Genomic DNA, 13,443 nt, shown 5'->3' on the forward strand with positions numbered 1-13,443 from the left:
CAACTCATTGAATATTCATCTTGAGTATGTTATAAATGTCATTTCAATACCAAATGGTTTAACATGCTTGCCTGTGTCACACAGATCAGAAACTCTACTGAAAACAACTACATTTGCTTGAGTGTTTTGACTTTAAAATAAGCATGTATGTGAATTTGGGAGGACAGGGGGCAGGAAGGAGGGAGAAAAAAGGCAGCCAACCTAATAAAGTTATGTTAGTAAACATTTATGTCAGTAAAATTCTTTAATTTCTGTGACTAGCATGGTTACACTGGAATAAACAGAGGAAGGGAAGAACTACAAATTATTGGAATGGGAAACAACACACTGAGATTGGAAAAGTTCAGGACTGGTGAAATGGAAGCACATGAAGTATAAAAACCAGGTGAGTTGGCAGGAGACACCTGCTACAGAGCTTGTGATTAGCACTAGAATACTGCTTCACTAGGATAACTTGCCAAACTGTTTTCTCTCTGCCCTTCCTATAAACAATACTTCTATATTGGCCTTAGTGAGACAGTCCTTCTAGAAGAGTTCTTTCCACTCAAGTTAAGATTTAAAGATTAGAGAACACTGGATGGAACGAAGCCGGGCTCATTTTGATGACTTTCTGTTTCATGCTTCTAAAGTGGTTCACGTGAAAGGCACCCACCCACTTGCGTGCCAGGTCCAGAATGCTCTGCCTCGTCACTCCTGGAAGAATGATGCCATCTAGCGGAGGAGTTGCCAGTTCTTCTTCTGTCAAGTAGAAATTGGAATATTTTCAAACTTTAACTACATTAGCCTTATATCAACAACCATTTTTTAAAAACTGTTTCTGGCAACTTTGCTAGTAATAAACATGAAGATGATGTTACTGTTCTGCCTTGTCTACCTTCCCAAATTGATTCACACTTCAGGTAGATCTTCATTAAAAAAATAAAAGAAGAAGAAGAGGAAGAGGAGGAAGAAGAAGAAGAGGAGGAAGAGGAGAGGAAGAAGGAGACAAAGAAGGAGAGGAAGAAGGAGAAGGAGAAGGAAGCAGGTCACTCATCTAATCATCTTCAATTTATCCTTAACTAGGAAAAACTGAGATGATGTTCTACTAACAAATACTAAGAGGAAAGTTCTGAAGCTAAAATTTACCTTAGAGGATTAACACTGGCTACTAATTAGAATCATGTAGATAGATCTTACTCAGGAACACTGGTCATTACCAAAGCATGTAAGAATACTGTGGAGGAAAACCCATCCTCAAGAAGTGTGTATGCTTATTTAGGTTGGTCACTGCTTCCAGACTACCCTTCATAGACAAGTCTACTTATAGTGATTTTCAAACCTGGAGGCATATCCACATCAAATATGGAGATATTGACTTCACCCTTTGAGATCCAAATGTTAATGGACTCAGGATGGGCTCGAGTATGTATGTGGCTAATAAAGAAAAAAGAAGAGAAAAAGAAATCCAAAACCCAAAACAAAACTCCATGGGTGATTCACAGAGAGCCAAGGTGAGACACTGGTCATCTTTGAGAGTGATCACATGCATTCCTAACTGACACGAGGGCTGGCATGGTGATCTGTCTATAATGGTCTGTGTGATCCGACAACCACACAAGCTCTCCTTACAAAAAATCTCTGGTACCCAACATTCCCTTCTCCTCCCCACGTCTGGCACCCAAAAATCTAAATCTAGTAAGAAACTTAAACCTTAAATCACTTTATAAAGATGCTGAACCTTGTAGCAGATGTGTTACTTATGTGTTTGCAGAGAAATATTCCAGGTATGCTTCAAAGGATCACCAGGTAGCAAAAACTATAGAAATCACACTGGTATCTTTAAGCTCCCTCCCAACCATTTTATTTTTTATTTTTATTTTCTTTAAAGATTTTATTTTTAATCTCTACACCCAACGTGGGGCTCGAACCTTCTGAAGAAGAACTTCAAAAGTCACCTCATACAATCCTTATTTTACAGAAAAACAAAAAACAAAAAAACAGAGGCTCTGTAAACATAAATGACTTGAAGATTGGTGACACTGGGGGACAGTCAGGATCACAACTTAAGTGGCCCCACACTGAGACCACTGTCCTTTCTTTTCATATACTGTGGTCTGGGTTCACTTGCTCCACTGTGGTTACATCAGACATCCCCAGAAAGCAAGCTGTCTGGAAGACCAAAACTCTATATGCATTCCTGTGTCCCTAAAACTTGGCATTGTGCCTGGCCTAGGGTGGTATGTAATAAGTGTTTCTGAATAAAAAAAATAAATAAATGAATAATCTTCTTTGCTAGGAGACAGCAGTATGATTTTTTTGAAGTTTGTTTCTAAAAATCATCTGCTGAAAACCGCTTTCTGGAAAGAAGAAAATTTGTTCTTGGCAATGTTCTTAGGGCTACTCTTTGTCATGTTTAGAAGTGTTGATCTCAAAATAAACCTGTGCTTTGCAATAGCTAGCTGGCTGGATACATAAATGTAGGGATTTCTGTGTGTGTGTGTGTGTGTGTGTGTGTGTGTGTGTGTGTGTATGTGCACACACATACCCCACACATATAGACAAACATACTTCCAGTGCCTCCAAACTGGACCTTCCCTAAAGCTTGCTGAGCTCTAAGGCTACATCAAGTTAAATAAAAACAGCGGCCTCGCATGTGCAAGTGTAGTTCTGTGAAATATACTTAACACCCAAAACTGTAACCACTAGCCTAAGGTCAAGACACAGAACATCTGTTTCTCGGGTTGCCAGACAGAGATGATGACATGACAACATTTGGGTGAGAAATATTCATTTTCCTCTGCAACCACAAACATGCTTACAAGAGCCAGAACTAGCTCCAGATTGCCCAACATGAGGAAAACAGAGCCTACAAACACAACTTGTTTTTGACAAAGAAATCATTTTTAGGAGTTGAAGAATTTAGAAGCAATAACGGCAGGAGTCATCTGTGACATCCCAAAGTCAATCTCTAATAAAAACTGGGAATGTGGGTTTGTATGAGTGCCCAAGCACACACAATTATTATCTACTCAACAAATATACATTATCGAGGTAGGCACTGTGTGCAGTTGGCTTATCTATGCACTATGAATAAAGCAGTGAACAAAACTGATATAATTCCTGTTTACTTTCTGACAGGTAGAGAACAATTATTATGTTAAATAGTATGTTAGACTATGGAGAAAAAAAGGAAAAAAAAAAAAGAGGGAAGATAATGAGGAATGCTAGGGGTCAGGGGGGAGGGAGTTTGCAATTTATTATGATGCTCGAGGAAAGCCTTAACTGAGAATGGGGTAAGTGGGCAAAGACTTGAAAGCAGTGACAGAGCAAGCCACACCCACATCCCAGGGAAGAATGTTCCAAAGTCTGTAAATGCCTGATGTCTGAGAAGGCTTATGGGGCCTGAGCAGACTGAGCCACATCAACATTCACTGTCATGATCATTCTCCCAGACTAACTCTAAACTCAACCACACAACTGGGTCTTATTCTCAGGATAGTTCCAAAGTCCAGTGCGAGATAAAACTGTTTGTCCCAACAGTGAATAGCAAATGTGCATGTTAAATTACTCACCAACACAGTAAAACAGAGAATCGCTGCTGTGTGATCTTAACACCAGGGTTGCTGTTACTAGAGCCAAAACCACATGGGTTATAGGCCAACTGCCACAGATAGTTATTGTGCACAGCAGTGTGCTGTGAACACAGATTATCTATTTTATATACCTTTCTGCAGCAGCCATCATGTCCCAAAGGGGCAGTGAGTGTGGGGGCTCATAGAAAGAAGGTAGGTTTTTACTAAAAGAGTTCTACTCATACCTCCAATAGGCAAAGTTTGTGAAAATCAGTATTTTGTTGATTTTCAACTCATTATTCTTTGTATTTTCCTAAAGCCACATGGTGAAGTTACAGTAGAGTTCTTTCGACGTCTTCTTTTGTTTTTAGCCTAAAGGTTATTCCTTACATTCTACTGACTTCTCTCATGGTACTGTCCAAACATTTATTCCATCTCTTGTCCCCTTACTTCAAATTTTATTTGATATGTTAGGTGAACACCCTCAAGATGGACTAAAGCTATCTCAGGCAACCATAATGTGAATAGCAACTCTTAAGGTCTTGTATATTTTGTAAGAGTCAGAAGACAAATTCACTCATTTCCGTTCTGACCTTTAAAAGCCATGGCGGAAATGGTTCATGATTATTGTTTGGATAAGAAGTAATTTTTCACCAGGACAAGTTTCTTGTGTTCTTGGTTAAATCATGGAGCTCTGATTCAAACTGTACTTAAATCTTGACATCTCCCATCCATAAATAATGATGGTACCACTTCTGTATGATGTAACTGTTTTTGTTTAGAGTTGTGTGGTTTTTTTGGGGGGGTGGGGGGGCAAGTGCGTTGGAGTGGGCAGGCGATGCAAAGAATGAGTTGAATCAACCTATTATCTCCTAAATGCAGAGTGCAACATTGGCTGTCATCTTTCAAGCATAGCTTTTGAGGTAGTCATAGGCAATGACTCAAATTTGGAAATCACGAATATTCCAGTATAAATTGTATTTTTAAATAGTGCCAAGTATAAACAACAGGAATGGAAGAATCAGCATGACCTGTATCTGGCTTTTCAGATGCCAAGGATTACCAATGGTCAACCCCAGGACAAGGTGTACTCACCACACCTTCTATTTATTCTACCTCTGACTGGAATATAAGGCTCATCTTACTAGTTTCTACAACTAATGCTCAAATTAGTGCATAGCTCTGAAGTCAGCCACATGTGAATCACCATTTTCCAACATTAGTAGCCAAAAAACAAAAGAGCAAGAGAAGTTACTGTAGCTACTTCAAAATAAAAATTTTACTTAAAATTTTAATTGAAATGAACACTCAGACTTTATAAGTGTTTGGGAACTTTTTCTAGTCTCTATACTCAGTACTGTGAAATGAACAGCATAAGAACATAAACAAGCCTAAAAAGATAGTTAAAATTTTTTGTGACTATTAAAATTCGGAAATAAATGCATTTATCTGTATTTTTCCCCATGATTGGCCATTTAATCCAATACCATCGACATTGCCAATGCTTCACTAAACCTATATGGTTTCTGCCAACTAATTAAAAAAAAATAGAAAAGAAAGATGAGCATTTAGGATATTTAGATATATAGAAATAACTGGTTTTTATAGTAGATACCTATTAACAGTCTTGAATGAACCAGAATCTAAGTACAATCCTAAAAGGGACAAATTTGTCCATAAAAATAGTGTGTTTTAATCAAATTGAGCTCCAGAGTAAATCTGGAAGGCTCCTGATATATTATCGAAATATGTAGAAAGGCATCAGTTGTTAAAAGACTTCTAGCAAGAGAATACACTAAATCTCATATCAGTAGAATCAGTAGACGATGCCTGTTATTACATTTTATACATATAGTATATGGTGAATTGATCTGAGACCTATCTCCAAATGCAGGGGATTTCAGATAGAAAAGCTGTTACGAAGATGGCAGAGGGGATAAGGCTACGAATCTTCAAATCATGGGGATTTAAATTCCTTAAGTTGGCATCTCAATGATAAGCACATCTAGAGCCAAAAACCGAAACCAAAACCTTTATAAATTCTGTAAATTTAAACTCATTTCTACTTGAACAACAAAGCACAGTGGTCCTTAGCCTTTGGACTTGTGCTACTTATTCCTTGTTCCAAGGTCCTAGTTCTTTTCCTTCCAGGCCTATTGAATATGACTGACAAAGAACAAAGAGCTGAAATCTGAGTGAATTACCTCCATCTTCATTTATCCAGTAAAGAAAAAGATTCATGGTTCCAACTTCAGTTATCTGATTATCCTCTCCATACAGCCACAGAACCTGCTGACAGCTGTTTTCCACTGCTTCACATTGGGCAAAAAGGGATGAGCCATAATTCCTTTTAAGAAAGAGAAAATGTATTGATAATGAATATACCACTCCCTCATCTTTGGTACCAATCTGCATGTGCATGTGATCAATGCACATCTCCTTTATGTGTGCGCGCACACACACACATGTATGTATGCACATATATTCTCTAGTTAACTGCCTAACGTTAAAGGAAACTCATTAGAGAAGCTAAATGATCTAATTGCACTCATTTGAGAAAGAACACAGCAAAATACAAACTTGAAAAGTAGAGATAATGAAAAGAGGTAAATAGCTAAGTTAATGGTAACAATTAAAAGTATTTTTCACATTCCAAGCAATTGTCCATGAATTATTTCATTTAAATCTCACACCAGTACTATGAGTTAGCCAAACTTGTATCAAATAACGTTAAGTAGTAGAGCACCAAGCTGTGCTCTTAGTTGAGACCTTTCAATGTACCCAAGGAACAGCTAATGCCCAATGCCTAAATTCTCCAAAGGGTGGGACAAAATGTTAAAAACCCTGATTTTAGCCAAAAGTATTCCAAAAGCCCATTTTTCTCACCCTGCACTATTTATTCAAAATCAAAGGAAGACAGCACATCTTCCTAGGATAGCAGTTTAGTTTAGTATTTTAAATGTATTATCTTTTATTAAACTTAAATAAGAAAATTATGGAGTATATTACAAAATATGGATGAATGTTTTCAATAAAACATAAGAGTCCTCAAATAAATGTGATGTTTGCTTGCCTCCCTAAGCCCCTGGTTGTTTAATTCACTTTCCTGGGCTTTCACAGGACATTAGCAAACAAGTTGGGAAAGCACTACCATATGACAAGCAGGGCTTGGAAATAAACCCTAAACCCATCCTTCGATTATGCTGCTCCCAAACAAACAAGCAGAAACAACCAAACATACAACAATAACGACTACAAAGCATGAATGTCATCTCCCACAAAATACCCACCTAGGCCTTTTAAATTATCTCTTTTATATCTGGTCAAGATCAAAATGTCTAATTAGAAGTATAAGTTAGGGGCGCCTGGATGGCTCAGTCGGTTAGGTGTCTGACTTTGGCTCAGGTCATGATCTCACGGTTTGTGAGTTTGAGCCCCGCACCAGGCTCTGTGCTGACAGCTCGGAGCCTGGAGCCTGCTTCAGATTCTGTGTCTCCCTCTCTCTCTGCCCCTCCCCCACTCATGCTCTGTCTCTCTCTCTCAAAAATAAACAAACATTAAAAAAAAAGGAAGTATAATTTAAACACAAGAACCATATTCATGGCGGCTATCTGCCATTTTCAACTACACGGCTTGCCTTCCCATTAATATTCTCTTTGGCCCTTCCTTTGGAGCCAAGTCATTCTGCTTGGGGTGACAGTCACAGTACCTCACCCTGCACAACTGAATTAATGGATGGACATGTAACCTAGGCTGCTCACATAAGCCCTTCTTATTCACTCATTCCTATTAATGCAGACACTGGACTGAGCCAGCCAGGCACACCTTGAGTTGGTTTTCTCACTTGCAACTCAAAGAGTATTGACTAATAACTAAAACATCCTAGAAAAACGATGAAAAATGGGCATTATACTATATAGGTATAGCAACCTGAGTCATGAGGTTTACTCACATCAAAGTAATACAAGATTCATTAAAAGACCTTCAAAATGCAGATAATAAAATGTAAATTTATTGGTGCACCTGGAGATGATACCACACTTATACATAGGAGGATTTTATTTAATGAGCATAAAATTTAGGCCATCCATATTCAGAATTAGTGGTAAATAAGCAATAAGTGGAGTTAAAGTTACGAATACTTTTTAATAACAACAAACAAGGCTTCAGAGGGGAGTCCAATAGAAAGAGCACAGGTTTGGGGCCAGGAGGCTTACATACAGCTCTTGTACTTCTACTATTTGGCTATGTGTGAACTTAAGCAAGTCAGTTGAAATTTTTGCCTTAAATTCTTCTGGCAAGTGCAAATACTTTCTTTGTATACTGCATAGAGTTATGCAGAACAAAATGAAACAGTAACAATAAAAACTAAGAAACAGTTTATGTGAGCCTCTTATATCCTAATGAAATTAAGTTTTTTTTTTTAAAAAATGACTTCTATTTTAATTAACTTCTCTCTAGTTCATAGACACAACCAGTGAGATTTTCCAAATCTAAAAATAATTGATTTCTCTCATAAAATGCTCTTTATTAACATTAACAGAATTTTCACAGCATGAATAACTAGCCTTTCCAAGAACCTTCTAAACACACACCCACACACACACACACACACACTTTTGAGGGTGTTGGTTGAACTAAAACCATGATTCTTTGGCATCATGAAGCTACTTGGGCAAGAAAGAGAATTTAAAAACCTCAAGTGTTTCAGTATACTGAAAGAAAAGGGGGTTTTACTTGTTTGGTGCTTATTTGATTGACTGATTGACTGATTACTATCTTATATAGGTAGTGTTTTTCCCCAAAATTCTCCCTCAGGTGTAAACTGTATTATTAATATCCACGGGTCATGAATACTTTGATAATATATTTGGATTCCCTCTCATGTGCTGCCAATATTCAGAAAAGAAACACATGTCTTTGGAAAAAGAGAAAAATGAAAAAGTTGGAAAACTGTCTACACAGAAAATTTTTAAGTGGAATAAATATCTAGGAGAAGAGATATTAAATATATCTCTCCAAAAGAGTAAATTCTCTTGTGTGAAATCCAACAGATTGCTCTTAAGACAGGGTCCAGGAGGGGCGCCTGGGTGTCTCAGTCGGTTAAGCGGCCGACTTCAGCTCAGGTCATGATTTCGCGGTCCGTGAGTTCGAGCCCCGAGTCAGGCTCTGTGCTGACAGCTCAGAGCCTGGAGCCTGTTTCAGATTCTGTGTCTCCCTCTCTCTGACCCTCCTCCATTCATGCTCTGTCTCTCTCTGTCTCAAAAATAAATAAACGTTAAAAAAAAAAAAAAAAAAAAAAAAGACACGGTCCAGGAGATGAAACAAGAAAGCAAGCCTCAGAATATCAACTATTGTCTATTGACAGGATGCTTAGTACCTGCCAGGCAGGGAACTAGGTACTTAAGCCCATTATTTCACTGAATCATCTTACAACAACACTAGACTTGATTATACTTTTGAGGACTTAGAGGAAGAGGGTACTTAATTATGTAAGATCACACAGATTACAAGCATATGACTCCCATATCTCTGACTACCAAGCCCATGTTGTTAACTGCTAGGTTATAACACATTAATTGGGAGCTTTCTATAGGTTGACCACATGGTAGTAGGCACTTTATATTATCCCAAGTAATTCTCACAGGTAAGGTGGGTATCACTGTCCTAACTTTATAAATGAGGAAAGTGAAGCTTAAAGCAGTTAAGTAACATCCCAAGGCAGTTAGGTTAAGCCAGGTCTAGCTGACTTCAAAGCTTGTAGTTAAGTGCCAAATGAGAGTACAAGACAACAAAAAAGAAAGAGGAAAAATTAAGATAGAGTAGAAGGAAGGCAGCAGGCCCCATTCTTTCCAGGTTAAGAAACTAAGAAATTAGGAATAAGACATTCCTACGATGGAGGACCTTCTTCTAGCTCAGGGCTTCTCAACTTTGGCTACACATTAATATATTCTGATGCGAGGCTACAGAGCAGACCAAACAAACCAGAATCTCTAGTCAGGGGACCCAGAGAGTAGTAGTTGGTACAGCTGATTTCCACACTAACCACAGGTGAGCACTGTGCTACAACTCTCCCGCAGCTGTGTGCCATTGTATTACTTCCCTCACTTATGTATATTTAGATATAAAATAATATTACTATCGCTGGTGGCTTCAAAACAGGTGGAGTAATCTTAGAAGTTAAAAAATCCTTCTCTCTTTTCCTCAGATTCACTTAGGAAGCAGAAAGTCCTTCAGCTTAGGAGAATCCACAGCAATTTAATAAATTCCAGTTAACTATAGAGGTCCTAAAAATCTTGGAAGGTAATTATTGAATTAATTGGCTTAGAGAAGAAGCAATAACATATAAATCTAAGGCTGCTGCCAAATGTCTGCCAACCAAATAGGTTAATACTAAATGCAAAATCCTGTGTTTTCCTTGCACTTCTCCGGGTGGAGAGCATAGGAGCTTTAGAACCTCTTGGAAACAACAGACAGATGTAAGTTACTGCCTCCCACTTGCCATTTCTCTTTTATTATTATTTTTATAATATTTATTTATTTTTGAGAGAGAGAGACAGAGAGAGAGAATTTTTTTTTTTTTTTTTTTTTGTAGGAAAGAAAAAAACGGGCACCTGGGTGGCTCAGTCAGTTAAGCATCCAACTTGATTTTCGCTCAGTTTATGACCCCAGGTTCATGGGGTCAAGCCCTGAGTCGGGCTCTGCCCGGGTGTGGAGCTTGCTTAGGATTCTCTCTCTCCCTGTGCTCCGCCCCCACTCATGCTCTCTCTTAAAAATAAAAATACAGAAAGACTATAGAGGGTTCAAAGCCAGCTGTCAACACCTCTCTCACATCCCAGCAGCATGTCACTGAACGCTCCCAGGGCTCCCAGAATCTACATGTTTTCCCACAGCCCAGAAGTTGCCACCGAGTGGCCTCCCAGGACTGCTGCTGCCTGTGTCTGTGATACACATCAGCACTTGACGCACACAAAGGAAGAGCCCACACTGGTTAATCCGGCTATTCTTGTTCACCCAGGGGGGCATTCTCATGTCACGGCCAAGTCCACCCCTGAAATTGTCTAACACTTTTTAAATGCTCTTTTATTTCCAGCCAGCTACATATGGCCAATGAGACCGGCCTGACAGAGCCAAAGCAGGGCTGTCCCTCGGCCAGCTGGCAGCAGGTAGGGCTACAATCTGTAGCAATGAAGACAGCACTTGAGTGAAGCGGGCACCTTCCCCAGACAGGACTCCTTGGAGCCAACTGAGAGCCTCTGCCCCAGCACCAGATGCTCTTTAAGGCCACCTGTCCGCCTGCAGCCAGAGACACAGCCTCCAGGGACAGTTCGTTCAGAGCATGCATACTGTTCCTGTTCTAGTCCCTTCTTCCAGTTCTTGCCTTTGGTTCTCCCTTACAAAGGGTCACGGGTTTATCCTTTAAACTAGCACAATTCAATACTGGAGAGTAAACACAAAGCAAAAAAGAGCATTTCAACTTGAATATTAATATATGTACTTGGATTGATGTGGGATGAACATAACTCAGTGGTAGTGAGGGGCTCTTTCCTTTAGATAGAGACACAGATTTACTTACCCTCCCATTTTGCAGTCCCCAGTCCCACCTTTCCAGGCTCTGACATACTTTGGATTGGCCCACAGGGACACAGGCTTAAAGGTTCCACTTGAAAAATAAGGTCCCACTGGGCTCAAGATTACAAAGAGCAGGGCTTTGGTAGGCTTCTTGACTCCAAGGGAAGGCTAAAATAAAATAAAAGTACACATGACTGTTAATTTAAATGTAGACAACAGTCGTAAAGTCTAGAATAGATCTGTAACTACCTCCCAGAGGGGCTGTCTAGGCACAGGAGCTGTTCCTTCTAAAGTTGAGTTACACAAAGCCAGATGGTCTTTTAAGAAGAAAACACAAAGAATGGAGTGCTGAAGTTTCATGTTGCTTTGCCTTCTGAGTCAGGATTTTAGGGAAAAAAGCCAATTTGTCAATTTTTTTTTTTTTTTTTTTTTTTTTTGGTGCGTGAGTAGGGTTTTAAGAGGAGAGGTACCTTTTTGACAACTAGCTATATAACACCTTGCAATGTTGCACTGATTGGGAAATGAAAAAGGGAAGAACCCAGACATGACTTTAGTCTGTGGACAGGAAATGTAATATTTGCTTTTTTAGTTTCCCCTTCTATGTTCACTGACTACTGCTACTTCAGGACATGCCAGGGCCTCCAGCAGGTGGCGGGCACAGGTGAGTGTGCCATTTCTACAACTATCACAGGAAGCAGACAGCAAGAGTGTAGCCTCCTTAGAGACAAAGATACCAGAGGAGATAAATATCCCCCTAAAAGCCAGAGAGTGAAGGATTCAGGAATTTATAACGTGAATGACAAAGATAGAAAATGGTCTTTCCCACAAACACTGGAAAATCATAAGCTAGCAATGCAAAACCATATAAATATCTCCAGCATAAAACAGTTTTCATAAGTAATTACTGTCAGTTGTTTACTAAGGAGGAAAACTGAAAGACTGAAAGCCTTAAGGGCTATGTATTATAAAGGCAAAAAAAAAAAAAAAAAAGGCTACTGGGCTATTCTATGCAATTCAAGACCACTGGAAATAAGAAAACAAGTCCAGGATTATTACAGTCTTGGGATATAAAACACTTGTGTCCAGTCTTCACTAGACTCTGGTCTGACTAGACGGTGGTAAGAGTCTGTCATGGACAGAATAAGAAGAGACTCAATTCCACACAAAAAAGCTGATTTTGTGGCTTTTGTTTTGATGAACTAGCTAAAAGTGGATTTGGGGGTATTTTCTTCTGAATTTCATTACATCTCCCTTCTATTACCTACTGGCCCAAGGCCCCTCACTCACTACTTATGGCCAGGTCATCAAAAATCAGGTAGGTAAAGGGGCGCCTGGGTGGCTCAGTCGGTTGAGCATCCGACTTCGGCTCAGGTCATGATCTCACAGTCCGTGAGTTCGAGCCCCGCATCGGGCTCTGTGCTGACAGCTCAGAGCCTGGAGCCTGCTTCAGATTCTGTGTCTCCCTCTCTCTCTACCCCTCCCTTGCTCATGCTCTGTCTCTCTCTGTCTCAGAAATAAATAAAACATTAAAAAAATTTTTTTTTTAAAAATCAGGTAGGTAAAATAGTCACAGACATTAAAAAAATGTGTCTCTATATGTGCACACTGATGCCATCTAAAAGGCATGCAACCCTCAGAAAACGGGAACATGATTCCATTTGCACTCCATGTGAACATGAGACCAAGAAAGGCTTGGATGACCAGAGTCAGCAAGCAACAACAGGTTTTGGTTTTTTACCTGTTTGGATTTGTTCTTAGTTGGGGCTGAGCAGGACTCACCTACCAATAAAGAGTGAAGAGCCTTAAAACTTCATTTGCCTTTTTTATTTCAATGTTTGGGACAGAAAAGTTCAGAATAATAATACAAACCTGCCTTTCTTCTCAGCTTGGATAAAAACTGACTATCTTATCTCCACACTTTCATTTACCTATCAGTTAAGTAAATGCAATGATATTTTCATCTCAGAGGAACTGTGAAGATTAATATATTTTTTTAATGAACCCTCGTATTGAGTAATGAAGAGAAGCTCCCCAACAGAACTTAGAAATACAATCTGCAGGACGCATCTTCAGTCATTTATCTATCTTCTACGTTTCTGAATGAAATGGCTTATTTGTGGGCAAACAGATAAGCATTTTATTAGAGAACACATGAATGGGCTTTTTTCACTCTAAACTCATGTATTTTTCGCAACCTGCGTTATACTAAAAGCAATAACTCCTTATCACGGAAATACTGGTGTGAGTTAATTTTCATCTTCCTCATTTCCTTCCCCTGACTTGAAATGATGGGTAAACTTGCATTTATTCCACTAGGTGG

The 13,443-nt window shown here is 39.2% G+C and overlaps 1 protein-coding gene across 3 annotated transcripts in view; it reads right to left on the bottom strand.

Annotated features, from left to right (window-relative positions):
• BCAT1 (branched chain amino acid transaminase 1) overlaps nt 1–13,443 on the bottom strand; it is a 99,929-nt gene that overhangs the window by 14,800 nt on the left and 71,686 nt on the right. For all 3 annotated transcript variants that reach the window (XM_049625190.1, XM_049625191.1, XM_049625189.1), the window contains exons 6-8: nt 11,128–11,291; nt 5,756–5,898; nt 653–738 (exon numbers count right to left, since the gene is read on the bottom strand). In XM_049625190.1, coding sequence (XP_049481147.1) covers nt 653–738; nt 5,756–5,898; nt 11,128–11,291 — 393 coding nt within the window. The remainder of the gene's footprint in view (nt 1–652; nt 739–5,755; nt 5,899–11,127; nt 11,292–13,443) is intronic.

The sequence above is a fragment of the Panthera uncia genome, chromosome B4, assembly GCF_023721935.1.
Source record: "Panthera uncia isolate 11264 chromosome B4, Puncia_PCG_1.0, whole genome shotgun sequence".
NCBI lineage: Eukaryota > Metazoa > Chordata > Mammalia > Carnivora > Felidae > Panthera > Panthera uncia.